General features: G+C 41.0%; 2 protein-coding genes across 3 annotated transcripts in view; one reads left to right on the forward strand and one right to left on the reverse strand.

Moving 5' to 3' along the window:
* The window catches only part of LOC127359225 (synapsin-3-like), a 115,769-nt gene that overhangs the window by 43,566 nt on the left and 50,848 nt on the right, over window positions 1-21,355 (reverse strand). For both annotated transcript variants that reach the window (XM_051393103.1, XM_051393104.1), the window contains exon 6: window positions 19,933-20,022. In XM_051393103.1, the coding sequence (XP_051249063.1) occupies window positions 19,933-20,022 (90 nt within the window). The remainder of the gene's footprint in view (window positions 1-19,932; window positions 20,023-21,355) is intronic.
* LOC127359229 (metalloproteinase inhibitor 3) lies at window positions 494-19,867 on the forward strand. The gene is made up of 5 exons (XM_051393112.1): window positions 494-821; window positions 10,078-10,160; window positions 12,420-12,531; window positions 14,539-14,660; window positions 16,887-19,867. Exons 1-5 carry the CDS (start codon window positions 692-694, stop codon window positions 17,082-17,084), a joined length of 645 nt encoding a protein of 214 aa, XP_051249072.1. The 5' UTR covers window positions 494-691; the 3' UTR covers window positions 17,085-19,867.

The following is a 21,355-nucleotide window of genomic DNA, read 5'->3' on the forward strand; positions in this document are numbered from 1 at the left end:
TTTCTAGCCAATTATATGTAATTGTGTAAACTATATTTATACTATCAGTTTATTTTCAATTTGACTATCCATCCACGTATTGTAAAGTGTATGTAACTTATATTACATGATTTTATATTGTATGTTATTTATACTACAGCATAAATAACTAATTTGTACTTCCTGAGTACTAAGTAGGCTGAGTACCAAATGTGAAGGAGTTTTTTATGTAAGCTGCAGCCTCATTTCTGGGCATTAAAATAAGAGCAGGCACAGTGAAGTCCAACATGTTTCCGCCAATCTTCCACTTTTTTTCTGTGCACCTTTGAAACATCCTCTATCTTTAGCCCTTTTTTTCAGTTTGGGAAAATAAGACGAAAGTTCCAGTATGTCATCGCTGTGTGTGATTCCTAATGGCATCACCGAGCGGCCGCTGATTGGCCGCCCCGCCCGCGAGCTGCAGAGGTGAGGAGGGGCGTGAACGTCTCTCCGGCGCTATATGTACGGCTGTCCGCCTCTCCGGGATCAGGGGGGAAAACGCTCAAGCGAGGCGAGAAGCACCAGCGACTGCAGAGCAGGATCAGAAGACTTGGACATTACACGCAGCCCACAGGCAGCCGGTGCGCGGTGAACGGAGCGGGATCCAACGGACTCAATACACTTTATTCCAGCAGCAGAGAGGAGTGGGAAGAAAACCAAAAAGTTTGTTGAAATGCAGTCAGTGTACCAGCACCTGATCAGCCTGCTGTTTGTCTTCAGCAGCCTGCAGGTTAACCAGCTGACGGAGGGCTGCTCGTGCGCTCTGACGCACCCGCAAGACGCCTTCTGCAACTCCGACATAGGTGAGTAACGGGAGGCACAGACCCTCTTTACTGCTGTAAATGAACAGGGTGTCGGGATAGAAGTGCAGCCTGTCAGTCAGCACAGGAGAGAGGAGTGATCTGCAGTCACTGTGCTGTGCGCACGGCGTTGAGTGAAGCTTGTTTTCAGCTAGATCTCTGTACTGAGTCTAAAGGAAGTTGAAATGGAGCTCTGTGGGGATGACTTTAAACCTTCACTCAAATGTTTACACCAGAACTACAACTTCTGCTGCTGTTCTAATGTATTATGGCTTTCTCCAGCATGAGTCAGGTGTCTTTTTTTCTTTTTTCTTTTTTACTATTTAATAGAACTCTGTAATATTACAAACTTCTGTACTTTGTTTGGTCAGTGAATGTCACAGTGATGCTTCTTAAAGTGATTTACCAAGTTCCCTGACTTTTGATCTCCAAATGACCCAAACCGAATAAGTTTTGATTTTATCGTCTATTTTCTTTATATTTTCAAGCTACAGAGAGGTTTTATGTGGCTCAGAGGTGAAGTATGATCCACGGTCAGCTTGGAAGTTTGAATTTGTGCTTATTTATCTGCAGACTCTGGTATTTCTCTGTCAGACAGCCACCTGGCCTCAGGGTCACAAACATTGGACCCGAAGCGGGTTTGTAGCTTGTTTTACTGCCTGGTTATGCTTTCTATGACTCCCCAGAATAATATAAATTTAAGATCTGGCTTAGCCTGGAACGCCAGTCCAACCTGGCCTCTGTTTTTCGATAACACTCATAAAGACTCTGGGATTATCTGATCTGCTCCTGTGGGGAGAGAAGGTGTTGTTGGGTCCAGAGTTGCAGGGGGTTTTGGGGTGAGGGTGTTTCAGATGGCACAGGAGGGCATCTGATTTTTTTGTGGGGAAGGAGCTGTGTGTAGATAACCTGTCACTTCAAGCCACACACACACATACATACAGCCACATTTGCAGAGATAGAAGCTGATAGTCATTTTGAGGGCAGCTGATATTTTGCTTCAATATCATTTGAGCCAAAAACCATCATGAGGTTCTCTAAAATCCTGACACATAATAGAACAATAATCTCTCAGTCTAAACCGAGCACACACACAAACACACACATACACACACTGCAGCTATGTGTGCAGCCCATGTGTTTACCCTATCGCCTAGTGTCGACTAAGACGTTACAAGGGAAGTCCTAGTTTCTGCAGCAACGCCCCTCTACACACCCATACGCACTCAGATGTCACTTTTAATGATGTTGCACTTACTACTGCTCACCAGTAGAGGCTGAAAAATGTCTTATTGATGCTCAAACGTCACAGTGACTTTTTTCATGTTAAAAACATCTACAAAGTCACGATAAGAAATATATCTTTTGCAATTTTATGCCCCATTTTGACCCTTTATCCTTACAGGCAGCACTGTATCCTTTAAAAAGGAGTAGTTTGACATGTTTGGTATTCGCGAGAAAGATCGAAAGTTGATACACTCTCATGTCTTTAAGTTAAATATGAAGCTAGAGCTAAACTAGATTAAGATAATCTAGCTTTTACACTTTGTGCAAATTAAACAAACAAGATGTAGCATGTTAATTAGTGAGTTTTGGAGTTATTGGTAGGTGGATGTTGTTACCTTTGTACTACCACACAATATAAGATTTTCACTACGCAAATATAGTGGCCAAAATAATTCTATTATTGCAATATCTATAGAAAATTAAGGGGAAAAAACAATATCCGTCAAATTCATTTTTTAGCTATCACAGTTAACTTTAATATCGGTATGACAACACCCCTACTTTGGACAGAGCCAGGCTACTGGTTTCCCCCCGTTTCCAGTCTTTATGCTAAGCTAAGCTAACCAGGTGCTGGCTGTAGTTTCAGTGTCAACATACAGTAAATCTTCTCATCTGCTCTTGCCAAGAAACAAATAAGTGTTTTTCCCGAACTATTGTATTACTCCTTACATTGTGAACTCATATTATATAAATTTGTGAAACCATTAACCATCAATTCAGCTTATACTCTCGATCACTCCTCCCATGAGCCTCTCTCCTCTTTTCTTCTGTTGGTTTCCACTTCTGAATGACCTCATCACAACAAGAAATACTTCATATTAAGGACGTAATGTGCTGTTTCATCAACAATACATCATCACTGCGTCACAAGGCTCCCCTTTCAAAAAGGCTCCTCCAAATGCAGCCAAGAAATGGCTTCTTCGTCCAAATTTGCAGGACACAACCGTTTTTTTTTTTTTTTTAGGCATAAGTCAAACACTTCTTTTAGTTCTGATGTGGGTGGGAGCTCACGATGATGCCTTAGTGAATCCTCTGTAGGTTTAGCCTACTAGCCTTCTGAGGACTTCACATTTATAAGAGGGCGACTGTGAAATAGGGCACAGATACTGGAAGGTAAAGACCCAAAATGGTCTCTCTGTGTCTCTTGCTGTTTGGTAACCTGCGGGAGCGTCTACAGCCAAATGACCTGGTTGGAGTGGGTGAAAACACTCATGCGATGCCTATCGCAGTCCTTCAGATCTTCAGATAGCTCATGGTGTTGGCACCTGCTGAGACTTGCCAGTGTAGAATGTGGGGTTGACTTCAATGGGCGCCGTGATCAGTTGTGAGCCCCACAAATCCCATTTCCAAGGTCCCGGCTTAGCTCGAGGTGTGCTTTGAATGCGCACGATCCCTCTTATACCTTCGATCCTCTGTGGGAAACAGTTCTAAAACACCGGCTGGATGCAGAGCACAAAGGTCACAGCTAGTATGTTCAGTCAAAGTCCAGACTTTCAAGATGCCTTAGCTTCTATTGTCATTTTTTGCATGTATGACTTAAAATACAGTTATTAAATAACACAATGTGATCCTCCAGTCCTGGTTCATTCTTTCATTAACGTCTTTTTCTTTCACCTTTAACTAAAATCTGCACTTCTGCTTGTGTCACCAAGCCAAGTTAAAACAAGGAGACGTGGAAAACAAAAAAGTATGGGGTTGAAATGCTAATGCAGCGAGGGAGAAACCCTGTAATTCTCACCGTCGACATCAAAGGCGACAGGCCTGAATCTTCCCAATTTAAGACCCGTAGTTGAGTTCAAAGCGTTTTTGCTCTTGTTTTCTTGGCCCTGACCCATAATCACCCGCAGGCACTCCACTGAATGAATCACAATGAGGTTAAAGGGTTGGAAATTAGGTTATTGGAGGCTGTCTCACTCTATTTGACAAATTTAAATCAAATATTTTCGAGCATGAAGGTGTTCTTAGAACAAACGGCTGTAGTGTCTGGCGTTGCTTTCATTTTGATGGTGCTATGTTAGAGAGACCTGGAATGCATTTGAGTTAATCTTAAGTACTTGGCTGATTAAAAAGTCATTTTTGTGGTTTGTATTCGGAGAACTACATGCGGAAAATCTTCCACAGTGCTTTTGGCCACCTCAACTCTGTTCTGATGAGATTGGAGACATCCTGTCAGTTTCCCCCGCTAACATACCTGGGCACCAGGCAATGACCTAGCTGCTTTCTTGTGCAGAGACCTAGTTGGCTGCTGCTATTAGGCAGCTGGGTTAAAGCAGCCCATTCACAAGGGGAAATGAGCAGCGTTTGTTTTTCCAAAGCCGTACGAAAGCAAGATTAGAGGCCGGGCAGTAAACTTTGACCCTGAGATTTAATATCGCTCTGTAACGACGAGTTCCCGAGCGCTCGGGGTGACAGGAGCAAACCTTTACATGCTTGCACCATGAACCAGGTCAGTTGCTGAGGATTAGCGTGATGTGTGTGTATGCTCGGTTTGGGATTGGGGATCAGGCCATTGGGAGAAATGGATTCCCGTCTGCTGTGGGTATTTTGTTGCGCATAGAGGAGCTTTGTCAAACAAGTGCATAGCAGGTTTAGAGCGATGCATGGCCGCTGGCTTTGTGACGACGCTCTCCTGGTACCAGTACGTCCTCCTCCTTCTACTAATGAGTTATGTAGCGTTTAGTTAAATCCCTACTCCCTTTGTCAGGCGCTCCCCCTCCTCCTCATATACAGGTCAACAGGTGAGAGATGATAACCTGAGCGAAGCCAGGACTCCTGTTATGAAAAGCATTATGTAAGCTTGGATCAGATATCCCCAGTTTTCCCAAAAGTGAGTTAAAATACGACGAGATGGCAAAGGTCCTGGATTCCGTACAAGCCTGGGATGTTCGTCCCTTGAGCCAGGCGTATCAAATCTCCAGTCCAGCCCTCCCTTCTCTGATGACCACACAGCCGTTCAGGGGTTCGCTGTTTCAAACAAGAGGCCAGCACAGGGGCGATGGAGATCAGCCCAACACACACTCATGACTATACAGTGACTGTTACACCGCAAACCATTGAATTATTCTGCTTCAGTTGTACTTTACAGGCAGCATAGAGTTGTAATTGTGATCAAATTTTCCTATAGTGGCCTGTAACTGTCAAAAAAGAGAAGGCAGGACTCAAGTTATGTAATCCAAGCACCGTTAACAGTTTAATATTAATTTGACCAAGCAGTCTAAAAAGGGTGAGAGGCAGCCAGTGAGAAAGGGACACGGCAGGCGAATGAATGACAAAGATAAAAAGAGATATGAAAAGCAGGCACCAAGGTAACGAGGTGGCACAGATGACAAGACTGACCAGTGTTGGTTGTGACTCTTTTCCAGTGCACTCAAACATACTCACTACTTTGGAGACAAGGCTTGGTTGTGAGAGAATATGTTTTAAATACTCTGGCAGAGCTTACCAAAGATGCCAATTTTAGCTGTGACAACTAGCGTTTTTGAGGCCAGCTAGCATGACATTTGGATTTAAATGACTAGTTGCTTAAAGATTCCCATGCCTCAGTCCAACAGAAACATCTAGGGAAGAGGACATTTGTTTGAAGCTGAAAAGCTCTTTTGAAAGATTGATCTCTCAAAGGAAAATAATTAAAGCCCACTATCAATTTAGCCTCTTTTTACATTTCATTGCCCTAGTTTAAAACTGTGCATTGAGCCAATAATTCCCTCCTGTGCCACTTTTTCATCCATACAGTATATTGTTATGTGTTTTATTGATTCTAATGTATTCACAGGCCAAGTGATTCTGTGTACCACGACACAGCTATAGCTAACTTCTTAATGCAACAAGCTAAATATTTGTGTGAGTCATGTTTACTGACTTTATGACTCCTCTGTACTTACTGTTACACTACAATATGTTCATCAAGAGTTACAGCCACTTTAAATTTGATCACATTTAAAGGCTGTTTGTTAGACCACTAGGGTAATTAAAAAAATTCAATGAAATTAACACTGATGGACTCAAAACTTTCCCTGCTGTGACACGAACAGACCATCATAGTGTCAGTGGTAGTGATAAAAACTTACTTCATAAGCTGCCCTTGCATTTTGCCAACCAGTAAGTGGACGTTGCAGCCCTTTATGCTCCAGCATTTCAACAGATTCAGTTTCAGTGTTTATTTTTGAGCGTGGTAGTGTGTCGTCCTGAGAATTCCTCTTCCTCCCACTCACCTCCTCAAACTTGGACCACTTTCTGCATACTAAAATCATCGTCACCCGCCCTGCGCCTCGCTTTCTTTCTCTCCCTCACACACGCACACACACAAATGAGTAACATTATTCTTGTCTTGCCTGCAGTTTGCCACATTGTACGTAGGCTGAAATAAATGTTTAACTAAATTACATGCTCACCTTAAGATTTTGCATTTGCATTCATGCTTGTGTAATCTCCTGCTTTAGGCGAGAGATACTGCGTGAAAAATGGATTCACTTATTCTTTTTTTCCTTTTTGTCAGACCCTGGTTACCTCTCTTATCACGAAAAGCCTCCCACTCTTGAAAATGTATGTCAGATCCTCTGCAGAAGATGAATACTTGTGCGTCACGGCACTGGCAATTCCTCATGTTTAGCAAAGTAAGAGGGAGAAAAACTCTCACATTACAGTATATAATAGCTGATTGATATTTCAGTTCAACGGAAATCAATTATCAATTACTATCAATCACTTATATATATGTATGTAAAGGTAGTTTGAAGATCCCCTCCAAACATGTATTAGGACATATATATATATATACAAATACTCTGCTTAGCTCAATAATGTGTGTCTGAAAAGTATTTCCACATTACACACTACTGCTTCTGCCTCATTAGAAAAACCATAATCGATGAATATTTAACATTAGTTCATTTTTTTACGTTTTCCTGCTGGACACAAGATGTCTCGTACTTTACTGTAAAGTCCATTCTCAGTGTTTGTGCACTGGTGGTACACTATAAGTTGCATTATGGACCAGAATTGACTTCCAAACTATTTATGATGTCACAAAACATGCTCATAGGCCCCGCCCCTTAAAATCAGATTTTCAGTGAGCTCAGAGAAACTTTCCACTTTCAGCAGATGAATGTGAAAACCTCCTTCTAGTGTCAAACTCTGCACATACATCATTCAAACAGCACATTGTAGGAACTAAAAGACAAGAAGAGTTGAGGGCGACTTTAAGTACAAGTGGTACATAAAAAGAGAAGTAGAAGATATAATAAACTGAAGAAACAGACTTTTATCTACACAGTATGTCCATAGTTTCAAGTTGAACCAGGGTGATGTGAGATCACATTATGAAACTGGGTTAAATAAACACTCGTAATGTAGCCTTTTCAACGTGAGCAGGCAGCCCTGCGGATGTACGTAAATATAACTGCTGAATGTAGAGGAGGGCATGGGGTCACGGCAGGGGAATGACACAAATCCTCTGTCTCCGCAGCAGCTGAGGCCCTTCACACATTCCTCTGGGTGATGGCAACATCACTGGCCAATTAGTGGCTGCCGTCCAACAAGAGGGGTCCTATCTGAATGTACTTCAGTAAAATCAGCTGACCTGTGGCCCTTCAAACATGAACATTTGTTTCTCCTGAGGGTTAGTTTTGAGGTCAGACCAGACTAGGAAACTAGGTTTTGGGGTGACTCTTAAAATAACGACAGCAGTGTATTTAAAAGAGGCAAAAGTATCCTCTTATATCTGCACATTCCTCCGTAATTGTGCCCTGGTTCCTCTGTAATTGCAGCAGCAAACGTCTGTCAAACAGCATTTAAGTACATTAAGCAGAGGTCCGTCGGGCAATAGTTCTCTTTAGTTCACATTAAAAGAGCTAAGAGATGAATGGATCAAATGTTCTGCAGTGAGTTATAAAGGTCAGACAGTGGAGAGCAGGCAGGGGGGTACATTAATACCAAAATGTCTGAAAATACATCATTCATTGTGAAGCTGTCAGTGAGTAAACCACAATGCTGGCAGGTGAAAGAAAATCACCTACGTCCCCTACAGAAGAGGGAGAATATATCTATCTATATATTTTCGTTTTGCAGTTCTGTAGTGCTGCGTGTTTAATGTGTGGTTGACACAATAAACCAAAGTTTACCCGAGGCTTTATACGAATGAACACCAACACAGAATATGAAGGAATACATCTGAACTAAACCCACGTTGTCAAATCCTAAACTACATTGCTATTCCGTTCACTTGCAGTGCCTTCGCTGCCTCACTTGGGTGGCAAGCGAACAGGTGGAGTCACTCATTTTGAAACTACATTCATGATTTGTTTTTTGTTTATTTACACCAGTGGAACATGAGTATTGGAACATCAATAGGATTATTAGCCATGCTATAGGCGTAGCTTAAGGGATGGATGTTGGTTGGTCGATCCACCACTTTGGTCCAGACTGAAATATCTCAGCAACTATTTGATGGATTGGTATGACATTGTATACATAAATTCATGGTCTCAAGTGGATGAATTGTAATAACTTTGGTGATCTTCTGACTTTTCATCCAGTGCCATCATCAGGTCAAAACTTCGCTTTGTCTAATATTCAGCCTCAGCCGTACTATGTGTTTAGTGCTAATTAGCTAATGTTTGCATGATAACATGCTAAAGTAAGATGGTAACCATTGTTAACATTACCTGCTAAACATCAGTATGTTAGCATGTTCACATTAGCGTTTAGATACTGTTAAATAATTTATTTTAAATAAAATGAACCAATAGAGTACTCTGTATTTCTATTGGTAAGCTGCTGGATGGCCACATTCCATTCATTTTTCTGAACTGGCTCAAAATAAGATTTTTGGGGTTATTTAAATAAATGCTTGGTTCAAACTGGGGTCTTCGTGTCAAAAATACATTAGTGGTCACCACTTTTGGGTGGTCTTGCAGTAACTGCTTCCTGTTTGAGTTTTATTTTTATGCCCATTTCTATTTGCCTGGAAGTAGGAAAGCTACACAAATACAGACCAAACAGAAGATGCCTCATTTCTTTCTCCCGTCAAAAAAGAATGAAAGGCTTCTCATTTCTTTTCCTTTCTGGGGAATGTAAGCCCCCAAAGAATGTTTTAAGGAAATTCCAGTGAGAGAAGATAACAAACATGGCCAGTGTTAGTTGTGTCTGCGGCCGTTCGGCTGTGGGCAGCAGGTGAACTTCACAGAGGATTGACCGCTTATGCAGGGCCCGCAGCTCCGGTTAGACTCTATTCACCGGCTCAAATTATCACCCGTTCTACACTCCCACCTCCCTGGCCCTCCACAATAAGCCCTCTTACTCCAGCATGAGTGAAAGCAAACAAATCAAAGTCGCCACTGAGCGTTTTCACCTTGCTGACATTTACATGAGGGTCCTGCACACAGATTAGATCTTTTTCAAGCCCTGATCCCAATATAGTAGGAAACCTGTTTAAACAGAGCAGACACACTGCACCTTTTCCCTCTCATCAGACTCAGTTCTGGTGTTTTTAACCAGCAAAGAGCAACATGTTGAGTCACATTTTGCCAGTTTTGATCTGAATAATGCATCTACAAAATCAAAACCAAGGTACAAAAAGTGGATTTGATGTTTCCTGTGATTGCAGTAATTTCCGTCTTAGCAGTCATCCAAAAAAATGTTGAGCACCAACAGAGAGAATGAAGCCTTGGTACATGGAAGAGGCCTCTTTTCCTCTAATTTCTGTATCAGACTCAAAAGTCCCTGTTGTGTTTTTCCCATTGGCCTCCCTTGGCAAACAGCAGCAATGCAGAAAATCGGATAAACGGATTAACTGTGGTGCCAACCTCGTTCTGAAATGGTATTTATAATGGGTTTCCTAATGCCTCCTACTGGCCGAGGAAGTGTGTTATTTGATGGATTGGAGGGGAAAGCTCAAAGTTATATGTTAAAGGAATGTGACAGTTTGTTCTGATCATCTCAGAGTCGTTGACCACTCTGTCTCCTCTCTTCACAGTGATTCGAGCTAAAGTGGTGGGCAAGAAGCTACTGAGAGATGGACCTTTTGGGACGATGCGCTACACGGTCAAGCAAATGAAGGTGAGGGCGTGAATCCTCTACCGAAGTGCTGCTGAGCAAGACACTGATTCTCTTTAAGCTTTAAAGGAACAGTAGGACATTTTAGTAAACACATGTACTCCATTTTTTGCCAAGAATTTGGTAAGAAGGTTGATATCAGTGTCATGTCTCTGAGCTAAATAGGAAGCTAGAGCCAGTGCGGTTGGCCTAGCTTAGCTTGTCTGGAAGAAGGGGGGCAGCTAGCCTGCATCTCTAAAGCTCATGAACTGACATATTATACAAACTATTATATTAAAAGCTGTATGATATTAATTAATTAGTAGTTTAAAGGTGCTATAGGTGGATTTTTTTTATTTTGGACAAAGCCAGGCTAGCTGTTTCCCCCTGCTTTCAGTCTTTATGATAAATAAGCTAACTGTACCAGCTTTAGCTTCATATTTAGCTCACAACTAGACTAGCTTAGCAGCAGACTGGAACAAATTAACAACTCCCACGTTAGTAGTAATTAAAATATATACGTAATTAAAACATTGTATCTCATAAAAACACAACTTGTCGTCAGTACATTTCTGTTTGGGCAGAGCCAGGCAAGCTGTTTACCCCTTCGTCTTAAGCTAAGCTAAGCTAATTGCCCCCGGCTCTGTCTCCGTCATTACGTACAGATATTAGAGTGGTATTGATCTTCTCATCTAACACTCAGCAAAAAAGCTTGTCAGTGTATTTCCCAAACTATTTCTTTCCCTGTAATAAAGGGAAGGGATGATGGATCACACCATTCACTGCCAAGATAGGCTGCATTGTTGTGTTTGGTTCATAAAATCTTTAATTTAATTAATTTGTTTTGAATAAAGTCATTGAAAGATGGTTCAGCTTTTTGTGACTGCCATTTTGAGCTGCCATGTTTTTATGCAGTGCTGTATCGAGAGTCAAGAGGTCGAACTGAAATATACAGGATGTCTATTTCTAATCACACTTCAAGAAACACTATTATTACTGGAAGAATGGACATGCTTGTTTATTGGATGTTAACTTAAATAAAAATTAAGTTATATAAAATAAAAAAAAATTATAATTGCCTCTTATTTAATCAATTATCTTTTTGAATAATAAGTGAAAGTGATTCAGAATAGTCAGAGAAAGTTGGAGAAGCTCAATGACTCCTTATGACAAACACTTCTGATTGTAACCACAATGCTTAAAGTGTTATTAACCTGAAAAGAAACAAACCTATTTTTTTCCCATTTAAGAACACTCTTTGATCTCCTATTTAAAAGCACAGGCGCACACACACGTCATACGCTGTCATACACTGGATGTGGCAGGAACTCTTTAGTTACGAGACTGCCTCTCCGCCCCCTCAGCTGCTGTGTGATAGCTGAAAAGCAGCTTGGGATACTTAGCCTGAAAGCCCGTTCTTCACTTCCTCTATATTCTTACATAACGCTTCATATTTCTGACAGATGCTGACATCGGCCTGCTGCTCAGACAGGAGCCAGGCCGGAGGATTAGCGGGCTTACAGGCATTACAGCTCAACCAAACTCCTCACTCCGAGTGTAAACATTTCAACAGAGTCCATGCGCTGCGTCAGTACAATCCCAGTTTGTACAAAAGCATTAAGTGGCCTCTTGTTAGTGAAGCACACCAATCATCACTGTAAGGATTATCCTCAGGAATTAGATGTGACCTTTGCACCTTCTGGGTTATTTATTTGTATTACAGTCTGCTGGTTTATACTGCAAACTGTGGTTTTCCTTGTGGACTATAATAGAATACAATTCCCTCCAAATTTCAACAAATCCTATGAGACAAATGCCTTTGGCTTTTCTAAACATCCACAGTTTCGGGCTTAAGTCACAGTTTGTTCTGCTTTTCTGGGAGCGACGCGTCTAAACAGGGATTTCCTGTTGTTCCCAGACAAATAAATTACACTGACGAAAACACAACAGTTCTCAGGGCAAACACTGACTGTTGGCTCCGCATACCTGAGCTGAATAGAAGGAGCCGAGTTCCACGGTTTAGCAATGACCTTGCCAAAACAGCATCAAAGTCGAAGCACATAACACAACGTAATCATGTTATCTATGATTTAGTTGAGGGCAGAGCCTAATACTCCTTATCCCACGAGGCATTCCTCAAGGAATGTCATCTGATAAAGCTGTTTTCATTTCTGATTATTTATGCGAGGGGGTGGAGTCGGGGGTGTAGTGCCCGGGTGAGGGGTACAGGGCAGCGCTTCTTGTTCAAGTTCTAACTCCAGTCTTCTTTCTCGTGTCTTGCAGATGTACAAAGGATTCGACAAAGTCCAGCACGTGCAGCACATTTACACGGATGCCTCAGAGAGTTTGTGCGGCGTTAAGTTTGACATCAACAAGTACCAGTACCTGATCACAGGTAAACCGACTTATACTTGAATACGGCTGACAGACTCGTTATTAAAGGGACAATCTGATGCTTTATTTGTTGTTTGTTTTAAGTTTTTAAATTGATTAGTCACAGAAATGATTACTAAGCTTTAGAAACAGTTGTATACTTACTATAAAAACTACCAATAATGATACAGACTAGTCAGGGAGGATAGTGAGGTTATCAAGTTGCATTATGCGAAGTGTAGGAACCACTTGTTTTATGAGCTTGACCCACACTACAGAATATCTCAGCTCTGGTTTTGACCATTCTGTTTTTAGTCTGTATTTCACAAGAGCGATGCCTTTGGGATTACGTATTTGGAAAAGAAAATGCATAAAATTGGTTTATTTTATCTAGTATTTCAGATCATTCTATTCAGATTGAACTTTAAACTCCCAGGTTTGTGGCAAGACACAACCCTCAAAACAAAATCCCTTCCAACCACAGAGATGATTTCAGTCATGTTACTGTTGCCAACAAATGCTTTCTCCTGCTCAGAGGCCTTCCAGAGTCTTGCTAGCAGCATTGCAAGTTTGTTTGGCCCAGTGTACTCCCTCAGTCCCCTTCTCCCCAAGGACTTCTTCATTTGTCCTGTGACACAAACTTTCCCACTATTTATATCCTCCCATTTCCAACTGTGTAAGTAGGCAAAGCTGGGGCCCATTTTTGCACTCATTTCCCTCAAATTTCAAAGGCCAGAAACAGCAAAAGGCAGTTTTCTCTCTCTCACAACTTGTAATTAACAGCTAGCAGGAAGCGACTGGCGTTTTCCAACAGAAGCTTTTTATGAGTTGCTATTTGCAACAGAGGTGCAGTTTACTTTGGACCCTGCTGCGCTTGGCGTATACAACTGTCGCTAAGTTCCGACCTGTAAATACTGTAACTACACCCCACAGTGCAAGTGAACAAGCCGGCGTTGCCAGGCAGCGACGGCTATGTTTACCCAGTCTGGGTGCAAGTGACATCATTGACGTCTTTCGCTGCTCTCAGGGCGTCTATAATAAGTCCTGCATATGATCAAGACAGGCAATTTATACGCACCAGGGCGAGCTACTTGGCTCTCCTTTGATCAAGCCTTGAGTGCTCTGGCCCTGATTAGTATTTTAGGAGCATGTCACACACTCAACACCATGTAATAAGCCTGCGAATGACTCCAGTAATCCCAGTGCAGGGATGGAGGACAAGGGGGTTGTTTGGGGGGGGGGGGTTCGAAGAAGAAGTGCATATTTGTGAGCTGTCAAATTCCCACGTGGTGACCACACGGCGAAGGAGACATATGGTGACAAATCCTGATGTTCCTGAGTGCTCATAGGCCGCCATGGTGCACCTGTCTCAGGAGTCGGTAAGCCGCAAACGGCCCGGCGCCAAAAATAGATGTCAACTGACCTTTGGATATTCAGAAATAGGGGTGTTAGTTTAATATGGGCTAACAGAATGAGATTGTCTTACCATACATAAAGAAGATGGATTGCTTGAGCAGTTTGTTTACATTATCTTATGTTACATGCTGAGGATTATGAAATTAGACAAATAACAAAATAGTATTCATGGCCTCATGGTTCCAGAAGTGAAGATTATTTTTCCAAAATGAGCTACCAGCAATGTGATGCCCGCTTTGATTAAGTGACTGCCAATTAGATTAAGATTAATAAAGTTATGATCTTTCAGAAAACTTTGGAAAACACTAGTGATGCTATCATCTGTCATGAGGTTTTGCAATACTAACTTAACAATGCCGTCCTGCTCAGCACCTGTCTCATCACCTTTTGGCATCCAGACACCTCTTTTCAAAATAGGAAAGTCCTATCCACACTACCTGATAAGTCAGGTGTTGACACTTGAATCAAAATGTAAGAATTAAATCTCAACAGTCTCCAAAATGGCGTTAAAGCTGCCAATTTTGGCAGTGGCACGTCAAAAATGCCTTTTTTCTAAAGCAGATAGCCCTAATAGCGGCTCATCATATTAACCCCTCATTCTTTTCCTCCTCAGGTCGAGTGTACGATGACAAGGTCTACACGGGGCTGTGCAACTTCAACGAACGGTGGGAGCGCCTCTCATTGGCCCAGAAGAAAGGCATCAACCATCGCTACCAGCTGGGCTGCAACTGCAGGGTGAGTGGAAACCAGCAACATCCACCCAGCAAGAACAAGGAAGATGAGGGAAGAGGAGGCAGAAAGAGGATCAAGAGAAGGAGGAGTTAGAGCTTAAAGCTCCTCTATTTTACTAACTATAATGTAAATAAAACTAAACCTTAAACTGCTCATCTAAAGTCTACTACAGTGCTGTATTATTGTTATTTAGACTGAATTATGAGCCTATTTTCCACAATTTTACATCATGGATATTCAGCAGAGACAGAAATAGAGAGAAAACAAGTTTTACCACCACCATTGGGACTTATTTAATAACAGCTCTGGAATCAGCTCAAGTCCTCATTCCCAGTTTTATGTGACTCAAACATGTAGCCTGCCGCTGTGCAGCTGCTGACCCGCGTCGTAAACGTCCTACTGTACAGCAGTGTCCTGAACATCTGCAAACACCATCGACCCCATCAGTATAAGTGGACTAGCAGAGAGACCTATTTGTTCCCATTGTGGGCCAGCGCCTGTAAACTGTGTTCAGCGTGTACATGGCAGCAGCCCAGAGGCATCCAGAGAAGGCCATCGATCAACTGAGACTTCAGTCTGCGAGTCAGTAAGCACAGGCAGGCGTAAACCTCATCACACTTATTAAAAACACACTCCGCCGTCCTCCACATTGCTCCACAAATGATGATTTGCTGCGCTAGAAAGCAGGATGTGTGTCGTACCGGTTAGAAAATTATTCTCTACACACCATTAAAACCACTCAAACCAGGAAGTTATGCTGAACATCCCTGAACCGTGGAGGACAGACTCTCCAGGCTTGAATAACAAAAAGACCCAAAATGGGAAGTGTGCCCTCTAACTTGCTGATTGAATTTTCTGGCTCGTTCCCAGATCTAGATAAGTGCAGCCCTATGCAGCTGATGACTCTGTTTTGCTGTCACTAAATACCGCGTTTCCGTTCATCACCTCCGAGTAGTTGTGTGAATCTTCCTGTCAATTCATGCTGTAAATTCATCTGCAAAGCTGCTTTTTTTTGTGTGTGAGCACCTGGAGGTGTGACGCACGAAAGAGGCTCAATAAAAACTAATTGAATCATTAAGAAACTACAAAAACATCACTGCTTCAGGAAGATGGCTGACGTTAATTTAACATTCCACTGCACAAAGCATACGAATGCCAGAGTACGCTTACTGGTTTTGCACTTAGTTATTTAAAAAGCTGCCTTTTTACACCTCACCTATTTATCTGCTGAAGTGAATGACTGAAAGCAAATGCTGAAAAGCTGTAGAGAAGATGAGATTCCATGTTATAGATGTTTCACCAAGTGCATGTTCACCCTTTTTATATTTCAAATCAAATCATATACTCACTTCCTCTCTTTGATGCTTATTTCTCTTGTACAATTTTGAGATATTTTTCATATGCTAATGCTCATTAAGCTAATTCTAGTTTGGCCTTTGCTCAAACTTCTAGACTGTAGACTCACTGTTGAAGTTGCTTGATAGCCTACTGCCAATTACGGTTAGCTTCAATAAGGAAATAAGCCGATTATGTTGTTCAGCAACCCTAAGAGAATGGCCTTCCTTTTCGGAAATGTACTTATTTGCGAGATTTATAGAGATTAATACCACTCTCAAGCTAAATTTGAAGCTACAGCCAGGAGACTGTTAGCTTACTTTAGCGTACGCAGGGACAAGTTTGGCTTTATCCAGAGTTTAAAATAAAACACAGGACAGCTCACTTTTTAACATGGTAAACCAACAGGTTCCAACTTGTTAAATAGTGGTTTAGAGGTGCTAAAGGTGAATTTTTGTAAACTTTGGAAAGACCCCATTTCCCCATGTTTCCAATAGTATGCTTACTAGGCTAATTGCCCACTGGCTATAGCTTCATATTTGTATTATTTGACAGAGAGTGGTGTCAATCTTATCTTTAGCCTTTGTAAGAATACAAATAAATCAATTTTCCCAAAATGTCAATCTATTAAGTTAACCTAAATTGCACTTAAAATATTTTAAGTATGTAAGTGTAAAGTTTACCAAATGATGAACTATTAGAGATGACATGTCAAGAATAAAAACGATAGCAAAGGAAGGGTGGGATTGAATTTCCAAATATATTACAGTAAGAAGGAAAAGGAAACATATTTTAATAAAGAAACGCACAGTGAGTCTACACTAGTTGTTGCTAGTGTGCAGTTTTGTTTCCTGCTTCATGGCTACATCCTTAGTTTCGCTTCTGTCTCTGTAGATTAAGCCCTGCCACTACCTGCCATGCTTCGTGACCTCAAAGAACGAGTGCCTATGGACGGACATGCTGTCCCACTTCGGCTATCCTGGCTACCAGTCCCGGCATTACGCCTGCATCGCGCAGAAGGAGGGCTACTGCAGCTGGTACCGGGGCATGACCGCACGTGACAAAACCACCATCAACGCCACCGACCCCTGAACCCCAAAGCACCCTGCCAGAAATCCACTGCCATCTCCCTGACTCCGTCCCATCCCGATCACTTCTAGAGTATTACAGGACTCTTTAAGCTCACTGGCCTGGGTGACAGCCTCTTTAAATGGGCAAAAAAAGAGAAAAAAATTGAATCCATTACAGTGCCTGTTTCGTAGCACTTCTAGTAGAAAACAATACCTTTTTTGTTGTGCAGATCGCCCTTGTTTGACTCTATTATCATTTTCCTAAACCACGAATCAAAAAGTCCTTGCTCCAAACTATTTTTTAAGGGTTCTGTGGCGTTAACAAGGTGACAAATACCTACTTTTAAAAGACCAATAAGCAGTGTAAGACTTTGATGGGATCTTCATAACTGAAGAACTAATTCCCATGACATCCAGTGACCTGTACACAATTAAAAGTATCAGTAAGTATCATTGGTGTTAATTAGTGAACCTAAGTTAGCCTACTGCTAGTATTCTGGTAATTTTGTGAATTGCAGTCTATATTTGATAAAGCAAGGACTCTAAAGGTGATGATGTACAAAAGTACAGCCAGTGATCACTAATCCGAGACGTAAAGGTGTTACACTGTTGCTAAGACTCAGTTCTGCACATCACCAATACAGAGCAGAGCCAAGAATCTTTTCAACATTACAGACCGAGTGCCAATGTGAGGTATGACCTCTGAGAGTTATACCTCCTTATTTTGGCTTCAGAAAACTTTTTTGAAAATGGTATTGTTTTACAGTGAAGTATACATCGATTATGTTCAGTTTTTACTGTAACATGTGTCTTTATGGATGGTAGTATCTCTGCTTACCTGAATGTTTGCAATGTAACTCGTTTTGCAGTTATATCACAAACAACGCCCTTTCTGTTAAGCACTGATTGACAGATCAGAAATGCTACAAATGTCTGTTTGTTACAGTGCCAACGCAGGGAAGAGCTCACTTCTAGCAGAGATGGTGATATTTTATTTTTTGCTGTATATAACATAAGCTACAGAAATGAACTATCAACTCAGCTGAAACCTCTATAATTCATTTATTTATATGTTTATTGGATTACACAGTAACCATGTACTATATCTGCAAAAAAAGAAGAAGAAAATATATATAATAACAGGTCAAAACTACATTGTGACAACCATCACAGCCTGTGTAACCTTCCAGAATGAAGTACCAGCATCTCCAATGGTATTGTACTTATGGTACTGTTTTGTTAGCTTGATCATAGATACCCCGACTGGTACTTTCCACCAATCCAATGAAAGTCAAGTATAAGCAGAGGTTTCAGAATATGAGATATTTTGTAAGTGTATATTCAATCTTTTTGTATTTAACTATTTCAAATGGATATATATAAATGAAAGTAACAATATTGTCACTAAATTCATTTTCTTCACCTGTTCCCTTCTAGGGATTTTTTCTTATTTTTTCCCAGTGCTGTACCTTCAGTCCATTCCATTAACAGACACAGATTTGCCTCATTGGGAGTAATGGCCCCATCACCACTAATGCTAAAAGAATATTGCATCGCTGACGCAGGCAGCGCTTAGGACACCAACTGTGGCTTCGACCAAATTGGTTGTTTTCATATTTGCTTTCTTGCGTAGAGTTAGATGAGAATATTAATACCACTCTTATGTCTGTATGCTAAATATGAAGCTAAGCCAGCAGCAGGTTAGCTTAGCTTACAGTGGCATAAAGACAGGGAATGGCTAACTTGGTTCAACTCAAATGTAAGATTATTTCCCTACCAGCACCACTACAGCGCACCAATTATCACCTTATATCTCCTTTTATTTGTACAAACATCAAAGTGTTGAGATATTACGAGGAATTCTGTGTTGGACTGTTTCCTGGCCAGACGTGATGACTTCCTGGAGTCTTACGGTTCTTACACTTTGGTTTTTGAAAGGATTAAACAAGCAAGTGTAACGTGTTAATAAGTGAGCTTTAGAGATGCTGGTAAGCAATTTTTTTTTTTACCTTTGGACTGAGCCAAGCTAGTTGTTTCCAGCATTTATGCTAAGCTATGCTAATCATCTTGTGGCTGTAGCCTTGTATTTAACGGAGAATCATGAGCGGTACCAAAATTCTCGTCTAACTATTCGCAAGAAAGCGAAAAAGCTTGTTTCAACTTTAAATTCATCTCCATTCCAAAATGACAGAAATGTGGTGTTTTATTCATGTGAAAGCAGCCTCGGATCATATCAGAGGAGGAAGACAACAATGGCTCGTATCTGTTACTCAAGTATTTGATTTCAGTGGCGTTAATCTTCCATGTTTAATTTTGCAACACAAGCACTCAGCTCTTACCAAAATATCCCTCAATCCATCTTAACTAACTTAACTAACTAATCGGCCTCCTTCATAATGAATATATGGCTTGAGTATGCAACACACAGACTAATGATTAGTCATCATTTTGTTTTTAAGAAGTTACAAGAAAAGTGAATAGTTATTGAACTTCAAGGGACAATCTCCTATCTGTCTTTATATGTGATGACGAGGCTCTTTCTCCAACTGTGGCATTTCTGTGTCACTATTTCTGTGGTTCATGTTTGTGTAAATATACTGTCTGCTTAACACAGAAACACTTGGTCAAGTTTGATCCTTTAAAACAAACAAAAAAAACAGAACAATCCAATCAAGGAAGCTGTGTACAGTCTGAATCCTGAAGTGTGTGTGGGGGGAGGGGTGTTTCCTTGTAGGGGTTATAGAAATGTTTGACTTAATTTCTGTGTTTTATATTTTTATAATAAAGATTTAATGAAAAACGGGCCACAGATGGTCTTTGGTGATTCTTTTGTGTGAGTGCGGTGAATTCAATGAAGGCGAGGGACTCACCATCTGTGTGTGGTTGGGATAGAAGGTTTGTTCATTCAGGGGGAATTTCTCAGGACCGAGGGAGTGGTAGAGCTTAATCATCTGAGAAAACTGCAAGTAGAAATAAACAAGACAATCAGACGTCATTATTTAAGCAGTAGAGGACAGGAGAGTATAGATAGAAACATTTGGATGTTAAGCATGTGTACATTCATAACCAGAGGACAAGTTGCATGATGGATAATCTAGATTTCAACACTGGATTAGGGTGGCATGGAGGCATTTTTGCCCTCTCAAATGCTTATAAAATGTGACTCAGTACACTTAGACCCAATAAGTGACAATACAAGTCTGAACACCTGTTGCCCTAAATAGAAAATATATTTTCAGATCCACAGGAGTCATGCATTCAGGAGTTATTTAATGTTGAGGTGTTGTAATTTTCCTTTCTGGTGAACCAGAACTACTTCCTCTTATTACCTACTTCAGTTAATGGTGTTCCAGCTGTGGGTTAACATAACAGTGAGGTTTGCTTGACATTGTAGCGGCAATGTACTCTGGGCAATTTCCTGCGACACTGGGAGAGAAATGTCTCTCTACCTGTTTTATAATGGGTACTGCTTCCCCGTGTGACTATACAATGTCTTTGCCAAATGGCAGCTCTTTTGAGGCAGTTTGTTTAATGGTTTATATTCACCAATACAAACCAATAACTAAATATACAGTACAATGCATCAGCTCATATGGTCTGAGCATTTAAGCCTTATCAGCTTGAATTCATATATACTTTACATTGTTGGCAACCATTTTCCAAACATAGCATGGGTTTCCTGGTTTCTCTCCAGGCAGCCATTGGTCTTAGGCTACAGAATTGACATGTAGGGACATGGACGTTGTTGCAGATACAGTAGTACCTACAGTGTCACAATGAACAACTTGCCTGCCTTTATAGTTGTCAGAGTCACATTATTTTTGTGTGGTAAAGCAGTTAACACAGTAGTTCCCCAAATGAGGGGCACTGAAGCAACAAATCTGATCATCAATAGTTCTTTGAGGCTAGCAGGGTTGACATGATTCCTTATTTCAGAAAGCAAAAAGACATGCAAAGGTGCTGCACGATTAATCATATCGTTGTTATGATACTGTGCGTTTTTTATTATCTACTTGCACAATGTAGTGTGATGTCCATTTTACGAACTGCACGTCTGTTTACTTCCTGTCAACTCTCCAGTAATGTTACATTCACCTCCAACATTGCTTTTTTTATCCTTACGTCAGTTAATTTGTACACATTGTTAATAGTATTTACCTTTTTTTTTTTTTTTTAGCATTTTCGGTCATTTTGATAATCACTTAAGTGTCTTTGAATAGAGGTTAGTCAGCTATCCTAGCTGGCTTTTCCTCCATTAGCTTCCATACCTTTCTAGCTGATGCCAAGCATTAG

The sequence above is a fragment of the Dicentrarchus labrax genome, unplaced genomic scaffold (genome assembly GCF_905237075.1).
Source record: "Dicentrarchus labrax unplaced genomic scaffold, dlabrax2021, whole genome shotgun sequence".
In the NCBI taxonomy this organism is placed as follows: domain Eukaryota; kingdom Metazoa; phylum Chordata; class Actinopteri; family Moronidae; genus Dicentrarchus; species Dicentrarchus labrax.